This window comes from Galeopterus variegatus, unplaced genomic scaffold, assembly GCF_000696425.1.
Source record: "Galeopterus variegatus unplaced genomic scaffold, G_variegatus-3.0.2 Scaffold1674, whole genome shotgun sequence".
In the NCBI taxonomy this organism is placed as follows: domain Eukaryota; kingdom Metazoa; phylum Chordata; class Mammalia; order Dermoptera; family Cynocephalidae; genus Galeopterus; species Galeopterus variegatus.
Genome location: NW_007727785.1, coordinates 175,574 through 190,451, shown reverse-complemented (window position 1 = coordinate 190,451; position 14,878 = coordinate 175,574). Strand labels below are relative to the sequence as shown.

The window sequence follows — 14,878 nt, the reverse complement described above, 5'->3', positions numbered from 1 at the left end:
TTTTTATTTTTTTTGGGCCAACGTTTGGGGGAGGGGGTTTTTTTTTTTTTTTTTTTTTTTTTTTGTCAGTGCCATCTGCAACCAAGAGTTTTGCTGGTGAAAAACACATGTGTACATCTATGCTTTCATATATGATTAACTTTTCGGACTCATCTTACATTTGGAGGGAAAACACTTAGAGATAAAATTATGTTTGGGCTGTGACAACATAATAGACTGTTCTCTAGGTGAAGGATTTATTGAGTGTAAAAAAATTTGTTACATGCATATGTAGGTATGTATGTAAACATGTATACATACACACTCCTACACACACACTTTTTTCCTTGGATCTTTTAAGCCAAATGATACAAATCTCTAGCTTCCCATGGCTATAGATGATTAGCTGGACCAGTAGAGACAATAGCAGTGATCTGAACACTCAGTTCAACTCTAATAAAAAAGGTATTCTCCACCCCTTTGATACCAGCTTTATTTTTCAAATGAGATTCAGCCTTTTCAGTGTTTTGATGTATAAGACTTGCTTTTTGCCACTTTTGCTGTGTTATTTCTCTTCTGTTTGTATTAGGTGCACATTATGGGCACACCCCTTTACCCTGTAATTATCAGGAAACTTTATTAGCACAGCATTTTACCAGACCGGAAAGACATGGACCTGTTTTAAGTGCAGACGGTGCTGGAACAAACTTGATCATGGCATAACAGTCCAAATCCAACAACACCATCCAGGGTAAGCCTGTGCTTTTCAGGCCAGCACCTACAGGCATCCAGGACACCATCCTTAAAATAAATCTTAGTTATTAAATAGATCCAGAGCTCCGAAGTCATTCTTGGCAATGTCATGTGTAAAGGTGAGCACAAACAATGGTGGGATTATTCTGATGCAAAGTACAGTTTGTATGACATATGTTGATATACAAATTTTTGTTGTAATTTTGGGCTTACTCCCAATGAAGCAGAGAGGCAGAGTGTGAAAGGAAGAGCTCTGACTTGCAGCAAACATGACATGGTCTTGACTGCTGGCTTAAGAGCAGTGATTCCTTGAGCAGGTTTCTTCACTTCTCTGTACTTTAGGTGACTGGTCTGTAAAGTTTCAGCATGAAGTACAAACACACAGGGTGGTTTTCAAAGTCCTAGTGAGAAGAGATATGTGACAGGACCCACCACAGAGCTCTTCACCTAGTCGGGGTTCAGATAAGGTCTGTTTCCTCCTCCTGAGAATGTTGCAAGCCAGAGAAATGGAGAAACGGAAAGTCAAACAACAATAGTAAACACTGAACGTGCCCTGCCATGGGAAAAGCAGCAGGCTCTTTTCTGCTTTGTAACCTTTGTGTCCCCAGCAGTTTTTAAAGGGCATATAAGGAGACTTTGCTCCCAATGGCTATGTGCTGTTCCGTCTCGGGACTAAATCTCTGAATCTCAAGGGACAGAAAGGTCTAATAAGAAGGCAGAAGGTCTCTAAGGTTTTAGGTGTAAGACCTTTACCTCATTGCTTAAAAGCTCATGTATAAAAGCAGAGAGTTTAATATTTGGCAGGGATGAGGACAGAGAGAGAGACAGAGAGAGAGAGAGAGTGTGTGCGTGTGTGCGCGCGCACGCGCAAAGGGAGGAGGATAAACACCAGGATCAAGAATTATGCCCAGCGTTGCATTGTGTGTAAGGAGCCCAGTCTCAGATTGAAACTCTTCCCATGGGTGTTCCTGGGGTAGGATAGCTACCAGTCCTCAGAAGTTTGATTTGTCCTGGCTCCATCTGGGCAGTGTCCATCCTGCCTAGTAGCACAGAGCAAGTGGATCAGGTCCTCAGGCTGTGTCACCATCACCCAGACAGCTAGGAACTTGGCATATGGGACTCTACTTTCGCATATGTTCAGCAATTACAAAATCACTTGTTTTTTTTAAATACTTTAAAAATTTTTAGTTAAAGTTTACATACAGTAAAATACACAGACCTTAATGTACAATTGGATGAGTTTTGAAAAATGTATATATATCTGTGTAACTAACATCCCAGTCAGTCCCCCTACCACCCATGGGTAACAGTGTTTTGATATCACCATAAAGTAGTTTTGCTCTTTTTTGAAGAAGAATCTACTTATTTTTGAGACTGCATTATTATCCATTTGTCCCTGATACAGAGGATCTTTTTATGTTGCATAAATGGTTCTTGGCTATAAAAACATGTCACAAGATTTATAATCTAAGTCAAAGAAAACAGAATTTTTAGCACCCATTTGTCTTTGTTTCTTAGAGTTATAATTTTGAAATTGTTCCATTCCCTTTGATGAAAATATGCATTTACAAGATAAGCATGCTTAGGGAATCGAAGACAAAGTCTTGATATGAACTGGAAAACCCTTGGTCTTTGTGATTCCTTTAGTTTTGTTGGGAAAATTCAAAATTAATTCTTTCAGTAGCTTGTTTTGCCTTTAAAACAGAACCTGCTTGGGCCGGCCCGGTGGCGCACTGCTACAGTGCGCCGCTTGGGAGTGTGGCGGTGCTCCCACCGAGGGTTCGGATCCCACATACAGACCGGTTCCCGCTCACTGGCTGAGCAGAGGTGCGGGCGCAACACCGAGGGTTGCGATCCCGTTGCTGGTCCCGGTCCAGTACGGGCGTGACACTGAGGGTTGCGATCCGTTGCCAGACACGAAAAAAGACGGAAAAAAAAAAAAAAAAAAAAAAAAAAAAACAGAACCTGCTTATTGTATCAGCTTTACTGATGATCAACTGCTCTGCACTCCCGCTTCTGTAAACTGCACTTGCTTATTGCAATAGCTACATGAATGCTGAGAAAATGAAACATTACTACACTAGCTACATGAATGCTAAGAAAGTGAAAGAGTCCGCCTATATAAACCCTGTAAAACCTAAACTCAGGGCTCAGATCTTGGAGTGCTAGCTCATCTGGGCCCATGGGCGTAATAAAATACTTGACTGTCCAACCCTCTGAGTGCCAACTGCTTCTCTGTCAAGTCCATTCCATAACAGTTTAAGAGAAAAGTCCTTAAGAAGCTGTAATTCATGCTAGTGTTGGTCTCAATTTTCCCTGGGGGGAGTAGTTGAAAGAATGTAGGCTTTGGGATCAGACCTGGAGAGAAACTGGGTCTACACATTCTTGGACTAGCTATGTAACTTTTCTGAACATCAGGTTGCTCTGTGATAAAATGGAAATAATAATTAAAGAATTATGGCAAAGATTAAATGAATCAACAAAGTGCCTGTCACATAGTGGGCTTTCCTTTTTTTAATGGCAAAATTTTTAGCATATGAATTTTTCTGTTTTGGGCTGGGAAGAAATTTATTAACTATAATAGACATACTATCACTTATCATGTATTTCTGATGCCATTTATTTTCAGGGCATTGATTTTTTATATCTTACAACTTTCTAGAAGCTTCTCTTCAACTTGGTTGCCTATTCCCAGGCTTTAAGAATGAACTAAAGGCATCATTCTCCTTTATTCACACTTGTCCCCCAGCCCTGGAAGATCCATAAACGTTCTCTTGAGATAAATAGTAGGTCTACAGGTGCTTGTACACAGGATAAAAGGGCTCGCAATCAAATAAAATCAGTCTTACTAATCATTTAAAGAAATATCACCTTGATTCTAAAATTCATTAATAAAAGCCCAGCAACCTGAAATGACAAGTATAAAGGTCAAATTGGGAAAGGTACACACAGGCAACACAGAAGAAGAAACGAACATAGTCAATAAGAATTTAAAAAATGTTCATTGCCTCTAGTAATCGGGAAAATGCAAATTAAAGCAATGATGAAATACAGTTTTATAACCATCAGATTGGCAAACATTAAGATAGCCTGATAGTGATGGATGTGCTAACTACCTTATGTGAATCATTGTATGCATGTATTCAAACAACAAATATGTATAATTAAATTTTAAAATTTTTTTTAAAAACCCTGTTTATACCAGGTGCTGGTGAGGATGTGAGGTTAACAGAAACTCCATGCATTGTTAGTAAAGGTATTAATTTCTGTATCCCTTTTGAAGATTAACAAGAGACACTTGCTCAGGTGCACAAGGAGACCTATACAGAAATGTTCATTATAGATTGTTGGTAATAGCAAAAAATTGCAAACAACCCAGATGTTTATCATTTGGTGGTCAAATGAATACAATTTGCTCAGGAATGCAATATTATTTATAAGATGAATGAACCAGATCTATATGAATTGATCTAAAAAACAATATTGAATATAATCACAAGTTGCAAAATGATGCATATTATATGATTTTATTTAAGTAACCTTTTTTAAAGTTTTATGTCTTGTTTATGGATTTATATATTTGTTAAGAGTGTAATGAACAAGATTGACCATGGGAAGTAGGGATGGGAGGAAGAAGAATGAGACTGAGAAAAGAAAGTCCAATTTAATTTTATCTTAATTTAATATTTAACTTAATAATGATGATGATGATGATGATAAAGGAAACATCATCAAATATTAACATTTAGTAATTCTATATCAATTGTTCTCAAAGTGTCTTTTGTCCCTGGACCAGCATCATTTGGCATCACCTGAGAACTTTTGCCAAAACAAATTCTCAGGTTCCAACCCAGATCTACTGAATCTGAAACTGGGGATGGGGCCCAGGAAACTGTTTTAATAAGCCCTACTCCATCACTGTTCTAGGTGACAGACATGGATGTTTACTATCTCATTCTCTGTGATTTTTCTATATTTTTAAAATTAAAGATTTAATATCTCAAGCTTTTCTTTCCCCCTCTGGCAAAGTCCTTCTAGGTTATAAGTTTCAACTTTGTAACTAAAGGCTTATTAAGAACATAAACTTCTTATTGCCACATAAAGTTCTCAGACATGGGTAGATTTCTTAATATTGAGCAAAGGGTAGATAGAGGGAAAAAAATAGACAGGTATAATTAATTATTATTTGAATGTGAATTGTCCAGTTTAAAACCTCACCTTAAAAAAATTTGATCCCCTCTTGCACTTTGATCCCATTATCATCAACAAATATCTCTCAAGCACTGAGTGCATTCAGAGCAATGCAAAGTATTAAGGATACCATAAGGCATGAGATATAAATCATGTCCTTAGAAAACAATCTAATTGGAGAGTCAGGATGTGAGTAGAGTAAATGAGGTTAAAAAGGAGAACACAGTGCCTTGTTGTCAAATATATGGCATACACAACTGCCACACAGAATTTCAGAGGGGTTAGTTGGAAGGGAAGGCTTTTTGGAGACCCAGCCTCAATAGAGAACATGAAAGGTGGTATTTCAAGGAACGATGTGAACAAAGTACACTAGGATACTAGTTCAAAGACACATGTAAGTGATATTAATTCAAGTTGAGGGTGTGCAATATTAGGTAGAGTCTTTAATTTTAATCCTATACATGCATGAAACCATTTAAAATTTTTTGAGAAATGAAGTGATCTGTGTATGCAAAAGTGTCCCAGGAAGGTAAATTTGACTTAAGTGTCAAAGATGGACTGAAGTCAAGAAGACAGTCAGGTCAGGGCCTTCAAAGAAAATAAGGATTTAGGGCCGGCCCGGTGGCGCACTGGATAGTGCGCCGCTTGGGAAGCGCGGCAGCGCTCCCGTCCGAGGGTTCGGATCCCACGTACAGACCGGCTCCCGCTCACTGGCTGAGCGAGGCGCGGGAGCAACGCCGAGGCTTGCGATCCCGTCGCCCGTCCCCGGTCCGGTACGGGAGCAACACTGAGGGTTGCGATCCGTTGCCGGACACGGAAAAAAGACAAAAAAAAAAAAAAAAGAAAATGAGGATTTAGATGATGAAACAGAAGATACAGTGTGGGATAAGGAATGTGTTAGTTTCTTATTGCTGCTGTATAAAACTATCAGAAATTTAGTGACTTAAAATAACACAAATGTATTATATTGTAGCTTTGCAGGTAAGAGTCTAAAATAGTTCTCACTGGGCTGAAATCAGGGTGTCAGCAGGGCTTTGTTCTTGTGTGGAGTCTCTAGGGAAGGATATGTTCTCTTGCCTTTTCCAGCTTCTGCAGGCTAACTGTACCCCTTGGCTCATGGCCCCTTCCTCCATCACTAAAACCTGCAGCATAGCATCTTCAGTTCTCCTTGTCTCTGATTCTCCTGCCTGCCTTTTTCTCTTACAAGGACCCTTGTGATTACATTGGGCCTACCCAGATGATTCAGGATAACGTTTCCATCTTCAGATCCTTAATCACATCTGCAAAGTTCCTTTTGCCATTTAAGGGTAACATATTCAGAGGTTCCAGAGTCTAGGACAAGGACATCATTGAGGGTCATTATGTTTCCTGCCACATGGAATATTACCATAATTTGAGGATTGCCTAGGATTTGGAAGAGAGGTACAAAAGCCTGGATTGGTCATGTCAACCCTCTCATTTTGCTCATCTGTAAAACAGGGGTGGGATACCTTCCAAACTTAACACTCTGACTAGAATGTCAACTCCATGAGTACAGGGATTTTAATCTGTCTTGTTTACTACTGTGTCTTCACTGTCTAGAGCAATGACTGGCACATAAAGGCATGCATTAATTATTTGTTGAACGAAGTACTTATTGCAGAATGAATGAATGAGTCAAATGTTTGAAAAGAGCACTGGGGAGAATTCACTACAAGCTCCTATATATAGTCAAGTTCTAGTTTTCTCAGCAAAGTGTATGGTTTTGGCTCAGATTAGACTTTGTAGAATCCTTTCATTACGATGGAGACATTCTGAGGCTGGGAGAGAGGGATACTAAGATTTGTAGTCTGTTCCTCCCTTGCTTTGTTTCCATTGTGAGTATCCCCCTGGAACTGGAACCAGGGAAATGTATTAGTATTGATGTATGGCTTCAGTAAATGTCTGGGGCAGCTGCTATTGAAGAAGAAATTAGTCTCTGTGGCAATGATCAGTTGCCCTGAAACAACCAGCTGTCACATTCCACACCGCTCACCCAGTGAGACTCAAGTCTTGCCCTTAGCATTCTTAATAGAACACTCGACCCTGTGAGGACATGAGAACATAATATCTATTTATGCTGTGGAAAGTGCCAGTAAAATAGAAAACAGAGAGGCTTCTTCATGCTCAAAAAATAGCATGGAGTAACTGCATGTGAGGGTACAGGTAGCCAGCAGGTATGCAGAATAGACTTTCTGATATGGAAGCTAACATTTTTAGGGGTATTGCCTCTCACATATGAAGTGTGACATATACTTGAAATAAAAGCTGTCATTGAAAACGGACATTTAAAAGCCTATAGTTAGCAATTATTTGATTTGAAGAAAATGAACCAATTTGTTTAAAGGAGCAATAGATGACCAAAGAAGGAAGGACTTTATATGAACACGAGAAGGCAGAGGGTCCTAATTTTGCTCGGCGTCCTTGAAATTCAGAGAATTAAACTGTTCTTTCTGTTTTACTGTCTATGTGACCTTGGACAAACGCTATGCCTTTTCTTCTGTATTTATCGTTGTTCTTATCAGTGTTGTTTTAAAAATGTCATCCATCTGGGGATGGAGGCATATATGCATATTAGATATATTTCCCTGGTCCGATAGTCTCTTGAGAGAACTTGCCTGGTTTTTGTGTTTGTTTGTTTTGTTTTTCTTTTTTATAACAATTATATTCAGTTAATAATTCCTTAAACAAGTTAACCTCTAATATCTGTCTATGAAATTAGTAGAGAGAGAAATAATTGGTTACTGCAAAGGATGAAAACTTTATTGTTGGCAGTTCTCATTCTATGAAGTTGCCCAATGGTAAAATATTTTGCTTTAATGTTGGGAAAAAAATTAAATATAGTAAAGACCTGCTACTCAGGTGGTCCAAAGTAGGTTTTAAAGCCTATGAACAAGACTTCTGCAGACTGAACAGATACAGAAGAATACCACCCCCCATTCTGCCAACAAGTAGAAGATAAAATTTCACCTGAAAGAATTTTTAAAATACACAGATGAGCTCAAGAAATGGAAAACCCCAGAAACAAGGAAGGGAATTCAGAGTAAGGAAAGTGAGTGACCAAAAGCCAAATGGGCACATGGAGGTCTGAGATTGAGTATAGTGAGATTACTGCCTAAGGCTATGGGATGAGTCCACGCTGCAGGCATGGTGGGAGGCGGAGGGAGTGAAACTAAACTCACATGGGAAGCCTAGCTCTGTGGAAGTTCCACCTGTGAAACTGGTCTAGCAAAACTCTACCAGCAGCTGGGAGAAGCAAGGAAGGTTGCCTTCTGCCTGCAGTTGTGAGAGAAAGAATAGACACCTGTGAACCATGAGAATGTGCACCTGTGCCACAGGTAGGGAGTTCAAATTCCCACCAGCAGTGCAGTGCAAAGACAAATGGAATCTCTGTGTGTGGACAGTTCATGACTCAGGGAACATGGGACTGTTGTGGAAAACGGTCCCTGCTGAGGATGAACTTACAGCCAAAATTAAGTATGTTCAAAGAGATAAAAGGAGAAAAGCATTAGTATTAAAGGAAGAGGGAGAAGAAAAAATAATAAACAGGTGAAAAAAGAACTAAATAGAAATTCTAGAAATGAAAAATACAGTTATTGAACTGCATGAACACTATCATGTGGGTTGAAAATTGTGAATAATGGTATAAATTTAGTATGGTTTCAGGGACATTGTTCTCTTAACCAGAGAGAAAACTTTTTAGCCCACAGTTAGAAATAATGCTTACCGTATAAGTATACCTGACTCTAAAACATGCAGATTAAAACTTAAGTTCAGGGCCGGCCCGGTGGCGCACTGCTACAGTGCGCTGCTTGGGAGCGCGGCGACGCTCCCGCCGAGGGTTCAGATCCCACATACAGACCGGTTCCCGCTCACTGGCTGAGCGAGGTGCGGGCGCAACACCGAGGGTTGCGGTCCCGTTGCCGGTCCCGGTCCGGTACGGGCGCGACACTGAGGGTTGCAATCCGATGCCGGACACGAAAAAAGACAAAAAGGGAAAAAACAAACAAACAAAAAAAACCCTTAAGTTCAAATGGGGATACAGGTATTAATAAGGGGAGAGCTCTGAGGACCAGCCCCATGTCTATTAAGCCTTATTTTGAGTGTTCTTCCACTTAAATGGAAGATACTGCAGAACCTCTGGAACAGGCCATATTTTGGTTCTGCTTTTCTAGTAGGGATTGATGCTCCCTGACCCACGCATAAAACATCTTACATCCTCCTCTCTACTGACTCTCCTCTACAATCCCAAATCACCATTCAATCACCCAGTGTACAGATCCCTGACTAGGCTGAGGGTATCTGTAGCCAACAGCCATGGGTCATAGGGAGCTTTGACCTCATTTTCAAGAGGTTCCAGTGTGTGAATCTAACCAATTATTTTTACTAGTCTTGATTCAGAAAAGAAATTGTGAAGCTGATATTTCTTCTCTTATAAGACTTTGAAAGAAACTATCGTCTCATTGTCAATTTATGGTGATATAGTGATGGACTAAAATGTTAATATAGTTTGATTATTGATCATTTAACAAGCAGCTGGCTTTTTGTTCCTTTATATTTCTGAGTGAGCAGGAGACTTCCCTTTACTTTCTTGCTTAGCACATTGCCTCACACAGCTCCAGGTACAAATAGCATATATTGAATATATTACTTTTGTGTAATGATCAGAGAAGTTTTACCTAACAATCTCTATATGTTTTAAACGCATCTTCCTCAAAATGAGGATTTGAAAATTTAAGTTTTTCTTTATAAAATCACTTATTAAAGAAAAATGAAAAGTCTAATGTCATCATTTGTGAGAAGACTTCTCTTTTACCCACATTGGGTGCTTCTTCAGTGCTCCTAGCACTCGATGGGCGTCCCTATCCTAAAACTGATCACTCCGTCCTACTGTGCTACAAGCGTGTGTTTATGGATCCCTCACTCTTGATTCTGAACTCCTTCAGGGTAGTTACTTCCAGTTTTAATCACTCTTTTGTACATAGTAGGTACTGTACATATTTGTTGAGTAAATGAAAGGATGAATGAATGAGTTACGAACACTTAAAATAACCAAGTTATACTTGTCAGTTATATTTTGAGTGAACATGCCTAGCTACAATCCAGACATTTTTGACCTTAGTCAAAAGCTTTCCTAGGCATTTAGTCATTGAAGTTGGAGCATCTAGAACTCTGTCAGCTATTTTCAAGAGCTAAAGAATATGCAGAAGTAGAGTTGAACTAAGCACAATAAAAAGGTAGAAGGTAATTGGATAATTCTGCTTTTTTTTTCTTTCTTTCTTTCCTTTTTTTTTTTTAAATTAACATCCCTTTAATCTATCATGAGAGTGGGGGGGGGGGGAAGGTGTTGAGGTGACACGAAAACTACATCAGACGAGAATGTATTTCCCCTTCCTTGTTCTGCCTTCCTACGGGAGAATTTTATATCCTTTTCTTAAAGCTAAGGGAGTGGAGGGAACTGAGAAAACAAGGATGAACCCACTCACTCAAAATTAAAGACCTCAAATTCCTAAAGTGTATTCGGTATAATAGCTTATTTTGCTGATATTAAGTTGCAGAAGGAAAAAAAGAGTAGAATTTATAAGTAATGAAGAGGAAGCAAAAGTAAGTTGGAGGTCTTTATAAGACTCGAAGTTGTAACCAAATGGGTAAGTAAAACACACTTTCAAATGCCTTCTGATATATTTGAAATAAGGCTCAGCCTGTTAATTCCTGTTTTGATTTTTCAGTAACCTCTTGCACCAAAAATAAGTCTGTTGAAGGTAAAATAATTCTCAAGGGCGGAAGTTTTAAAAGAAGTTGGACTGCATCCCTGCATTAAGAGTTATTTTCACCCTAATGATCCTCTTGCATTCCTTCTATGATTGGCCACTGGGTCCTGTTTCATTTTTAGTAAAAGAGCATTTGGCCCTTTTGAAATGTTACATTTAAGCCAATATTAAATGTTCATTTTAAAATATATTTTATTTGAAATGTATAGAAATTTGTTGTTTATATTCAAAAACTATGGAAAATATTCACTTAAAATGTGATTGACAATAATTTCATTCAAAATGCAGTGTGAAATCAAAGAATCATATATAGTTTGGGTCCCAAGAAGTTAAAAACAGTTGAACTCTTACTAGGAAAAAAGAATGTAATAAATGATACAGAACTGTTTTAAATGCTAAGGGGTTTTGTTTTTGTTTGTAGCTTAGTGTTATTTTAAATCACATGTAGAATATCTTCTGTGTACATACTTCAGTGAATTTGTACCAGTAATTTGAGTCAACAAAAAATGTGTCACTTTTCTCTCATGCCAGGTTGTTGGTGTAGCCCAGGCCATCAACAAGAAATCAGAAAATGGTGGGACATTCACTGAGAAGGATGAAAAGGTACCAAAACCTTTGTCTGGCAAAATGCGAATTTAGGAAGATGCTTTCACTTTCTAGTGTATGAACCTGTAGGATTAGCTGTTGCTGTAATTGTTTATCACAAGAAACACTGTGGTTAAAAATGATCTGATATATACAAAAGTGTATCTTTAGCTAAGTACAGTGTTGATTGGACCTGGAGTACCTGTGCTATTGAGTAAGAAGAAAGCCCCACAGATGTGACTTATGGTATTTTAATTCTCTCATTTGCCTTTCTTCACTGCTGTAAAGAGATTCAACCTTGAGTAAAAACCCCTAAAAGCACTGCTTCAAGTTCAGCGGTGCTGGTTAGCTAAAAATCGGAATTGCCTCCTGGTGAAGCAAATTTCCTAATGTTTTATAAGCATTGCACACAGACATTGGGGCGCCAAGGTGTGAGTTCAGGCTGGGTGATGTGAATTTTGCTTCAGAAAGAGCAGCAGTCAGTGTTACTTTATTGCTCTTGTCATGAAACTCTGAAGGAATACGTACCACACACCACGTTGACATGCTTTCCGTTTAAGGATGGAGGCCCTTAAACCTGTTTATAATTTCATTTTGTGAGTAGGTTCTATTATTTCTCCTACTGAATATGTAATTATATGTTATATCATAGCCCACCGAATTCTTATTTCAAACCCATTACTATTTATGTTGTTCCCCTGAAAATTACTTGGAGCTTTTGAATTTGGAAGATATCCAAACAAGATGGGGTTATTTTTTGTCTCTGTGCTGTCGGCTGCATTGGCACCTATGTTGGTCCCCATGTTTTAATTGCCTCAGAACAGAGCAAGTACCTTTTTAAATTAGAAAAATAGACATGTAGACTCCTGTTCTGTTAATGACAACTGAGAATATTTGGTGGGAAAGCATGGTTCTCAATTGGCTTTATATTTACATTGGCTTTATATTATGTTTATAGTCCATTACTGTAAACCCCTCTTGAATCAGTTTGTAATTTTTAAGCACTGTCAAATCTTGGCAAAATAAATCCATAATTGTGAATGAAGTATGCCATCTAAAGATTTATTTTAATCAGTAATTAATGTAACTGTGAGCACATTACCCTAGTATAATATAATGAGGATGTTAAAAAGAACATATTTACACCAAATATTTGCAACTTTATGTAATATTTAACTTTATACTTTGATTGCCAATATTCTTTTCACAAGTATGTGAACTTTTGTTTGCTGTGGTAATAAGTTATAAGCTATTTACATAGTCCCAGCATAGACCCAAGTCTTAATATCATGCAGAGGCTACCCCAGATTGCATACAGCAAATTCCAATTTCATATGATATAAAAGATCCTCTCCTCCTTCTCTTTATTTATCTATACCTAATGTATGCCCTTTGGAGACTGCGTTAACACTTGACGTCTACTACTTGTACCATTCAGCTAACACTTGGTTTGCATCTTTCCTAATTTGATGCAGAACAAACATACACTTTTGACTTTCTAACAGTGAATATGTTTGAATGCTTTTGTGATTCAGGAAATAGAACCAGACAGTTTTATAGACAATTCTTATTTGGGTATGATCTGTTTTCTAGGACTTTGCTGCTTATTTGGCATTTTGTGGTATTGTTCTTCATAATGCTCAACTCTATGAGACTTCACTGCTGGAGAACAAGAGAAATCAGGTAAATCTGATTACTACAGACAGAGTATAGAAATTCTTTTTTTTAAAGACTTAAATTTTTATAAAAGTAATGTATGCAGATGATTAAAAATTCAAATAGTACAGATTCGGTTTCTAAATATTTTATCTGTTTCTTCTAATAGTTCCATTTCCTATTTTTCTGCTCAGTTGCTTTATCACTGTTGGACAATATTCATTAACTTGAGAGATAAGGATTTATTTGACTTACCCCACCCCTTTCTTGCCCTTATCCTACCAGTATCATTACATCCGTGTTTTAAGTTACTGTATGGGTTGCATTTCTGATGTTAAATAATGGCTTTTAGTTCTTGCTCTGTCAACTGTAGACATTACTCTTGATTCCACACTTTATAAGATGAGCATCTCAGTGTCCCTGTCATTCTCTTTGTTTCTTCTTCCCAGCTACCACTCCTTAGCCCTGTCTTTCCCACCTGGACTTTTTCCTTTATGCTGCTTATGTTTATAACGTATATATTGTTCTACAACCATGATGAACTTTTTTAAAGTTTCGTCTTGGTTAACTCAAAAGTTGCAATTTAAAATTAACTTTATAATTACTATGATTATGTATATGTTCATATTACCTTTGTTTTATAACTTTTAGTTTTTTCTGATGTGTCTGAATTTCTTTCTTTTTTGCCTTGAACTCTTTGCTCTAGGGTAGCCTTATGTTTTTGAAATTTCCCCCCAATCTCTTCATTATATTAGGCATTCTGTTGAGTTTGTCTTTTTCTTGGAGATGTCCAAATTGAGGTTCTCCTTTCCTCTCCCAGGCTAAACACTTCATACCTATGCTTGCTGCACAGGGGTCATCCTAGAATTTTTCTTCACTGCTTTCTTAGAGAGACTCCACTATTTTCTGGATCCCATAACTACTTTCTTAGTTTATTTTCTTGTTTTGTTGAGCACATCCTCAATTAATTACTTAAGAAAGGATATTGGTGAGATAAGCTTTCTGATTCCTTGCATTATGAAAATATCTTTTGTACCATTCTACCACTTCGACTGGGTATAAAATTATAAATTGAAAAATCAGTTTCTCAGAATTTAAAAGTAGTACTTTATCTTCTAACTGGCATCTATGTTCTGCTTCTTGGCTCTTTATAGCTATTTTATATACATTACCTGTAATATACATTAACATATAACATATTTTATATATTATATATAAGACATTTTATTATGTATTATATTATATATACATATTTTGTCTATTTGTCTATAAGCTATTCAGATTATTTGTCATTGCTTTCATAACTTAATTTTACAGTGTGACTCTTCTTTCATTGATCATACTGGTACCCATATGTCAGGCCATCCCTTTGAGTCTGGAGACTTAAGCAGGCCCTTTGGTTCTATTTAATTTTTTTTTTTCATTATTTCTTTAATAATTCATCATCTCCACCCTCTGTCTTCCCTTTTAGAACTGTGCTAATAAGATGTTGGACCTTCAGATGCCGTCAACTGCAGTATCCTCCTAACTCTTCTCCCTGCTCCATTCTTTCCACCCTTTAATCCGGTCCCCATTTCTGCAAACACAAATGGGATCACATCACTTCACTCCTGTAGGCCATCAGTCGGAAGTTCTTCAAAAGTCATACAGGGCTTTTGGAGTTTTTTTCCCTGTGTACCTCTGAACTCTCATCACCCCTTTTTATATACTATACTCCCTTAAAACTTGATCAAGACTTTGAGTACGCCACTTTCTCTCAATTCTATTCTTTTTGCCTAAAATATTTCCCTCCCCACATTGCCTAAATGATTTCTACTCATCTTTCTTACCTCAGCTAGGGTTGTATGGCTCCAGTAAATTTTCTGTAACACCCTCTCTACCCCCTCATCAAAAAAATGCTTTGTGAAATTCGAAGAAATTTTATA

General features: G+C 37.8%; 1 protein-coding gene across 1 annotated transcript in view; it reads left to right on the top strand.

Annotated features, from left to right (window-relative positions):
- Positions 1-14,878, top strand: part of PDE5A (phosphodiesterase 5A, cGMP-specific) — a 146,242-nt gene that overhangs the window by 50,538 nt on the left and 80,826 nt on the right. The window contains exons 4-5 of the mRNA XM_008578385.1: positions 11,244-11,315; positions 12,891-12,980. Of these exons, the coding sequence (XP_008576607.1) occupies positions 11,244-11,315; positions 12,891-12,980 (162 nt within the window). The remainder of the gene's footprint in view (positions 1-11,243; positions 11,316-12,890; positions 12,981-14,878) is intronic.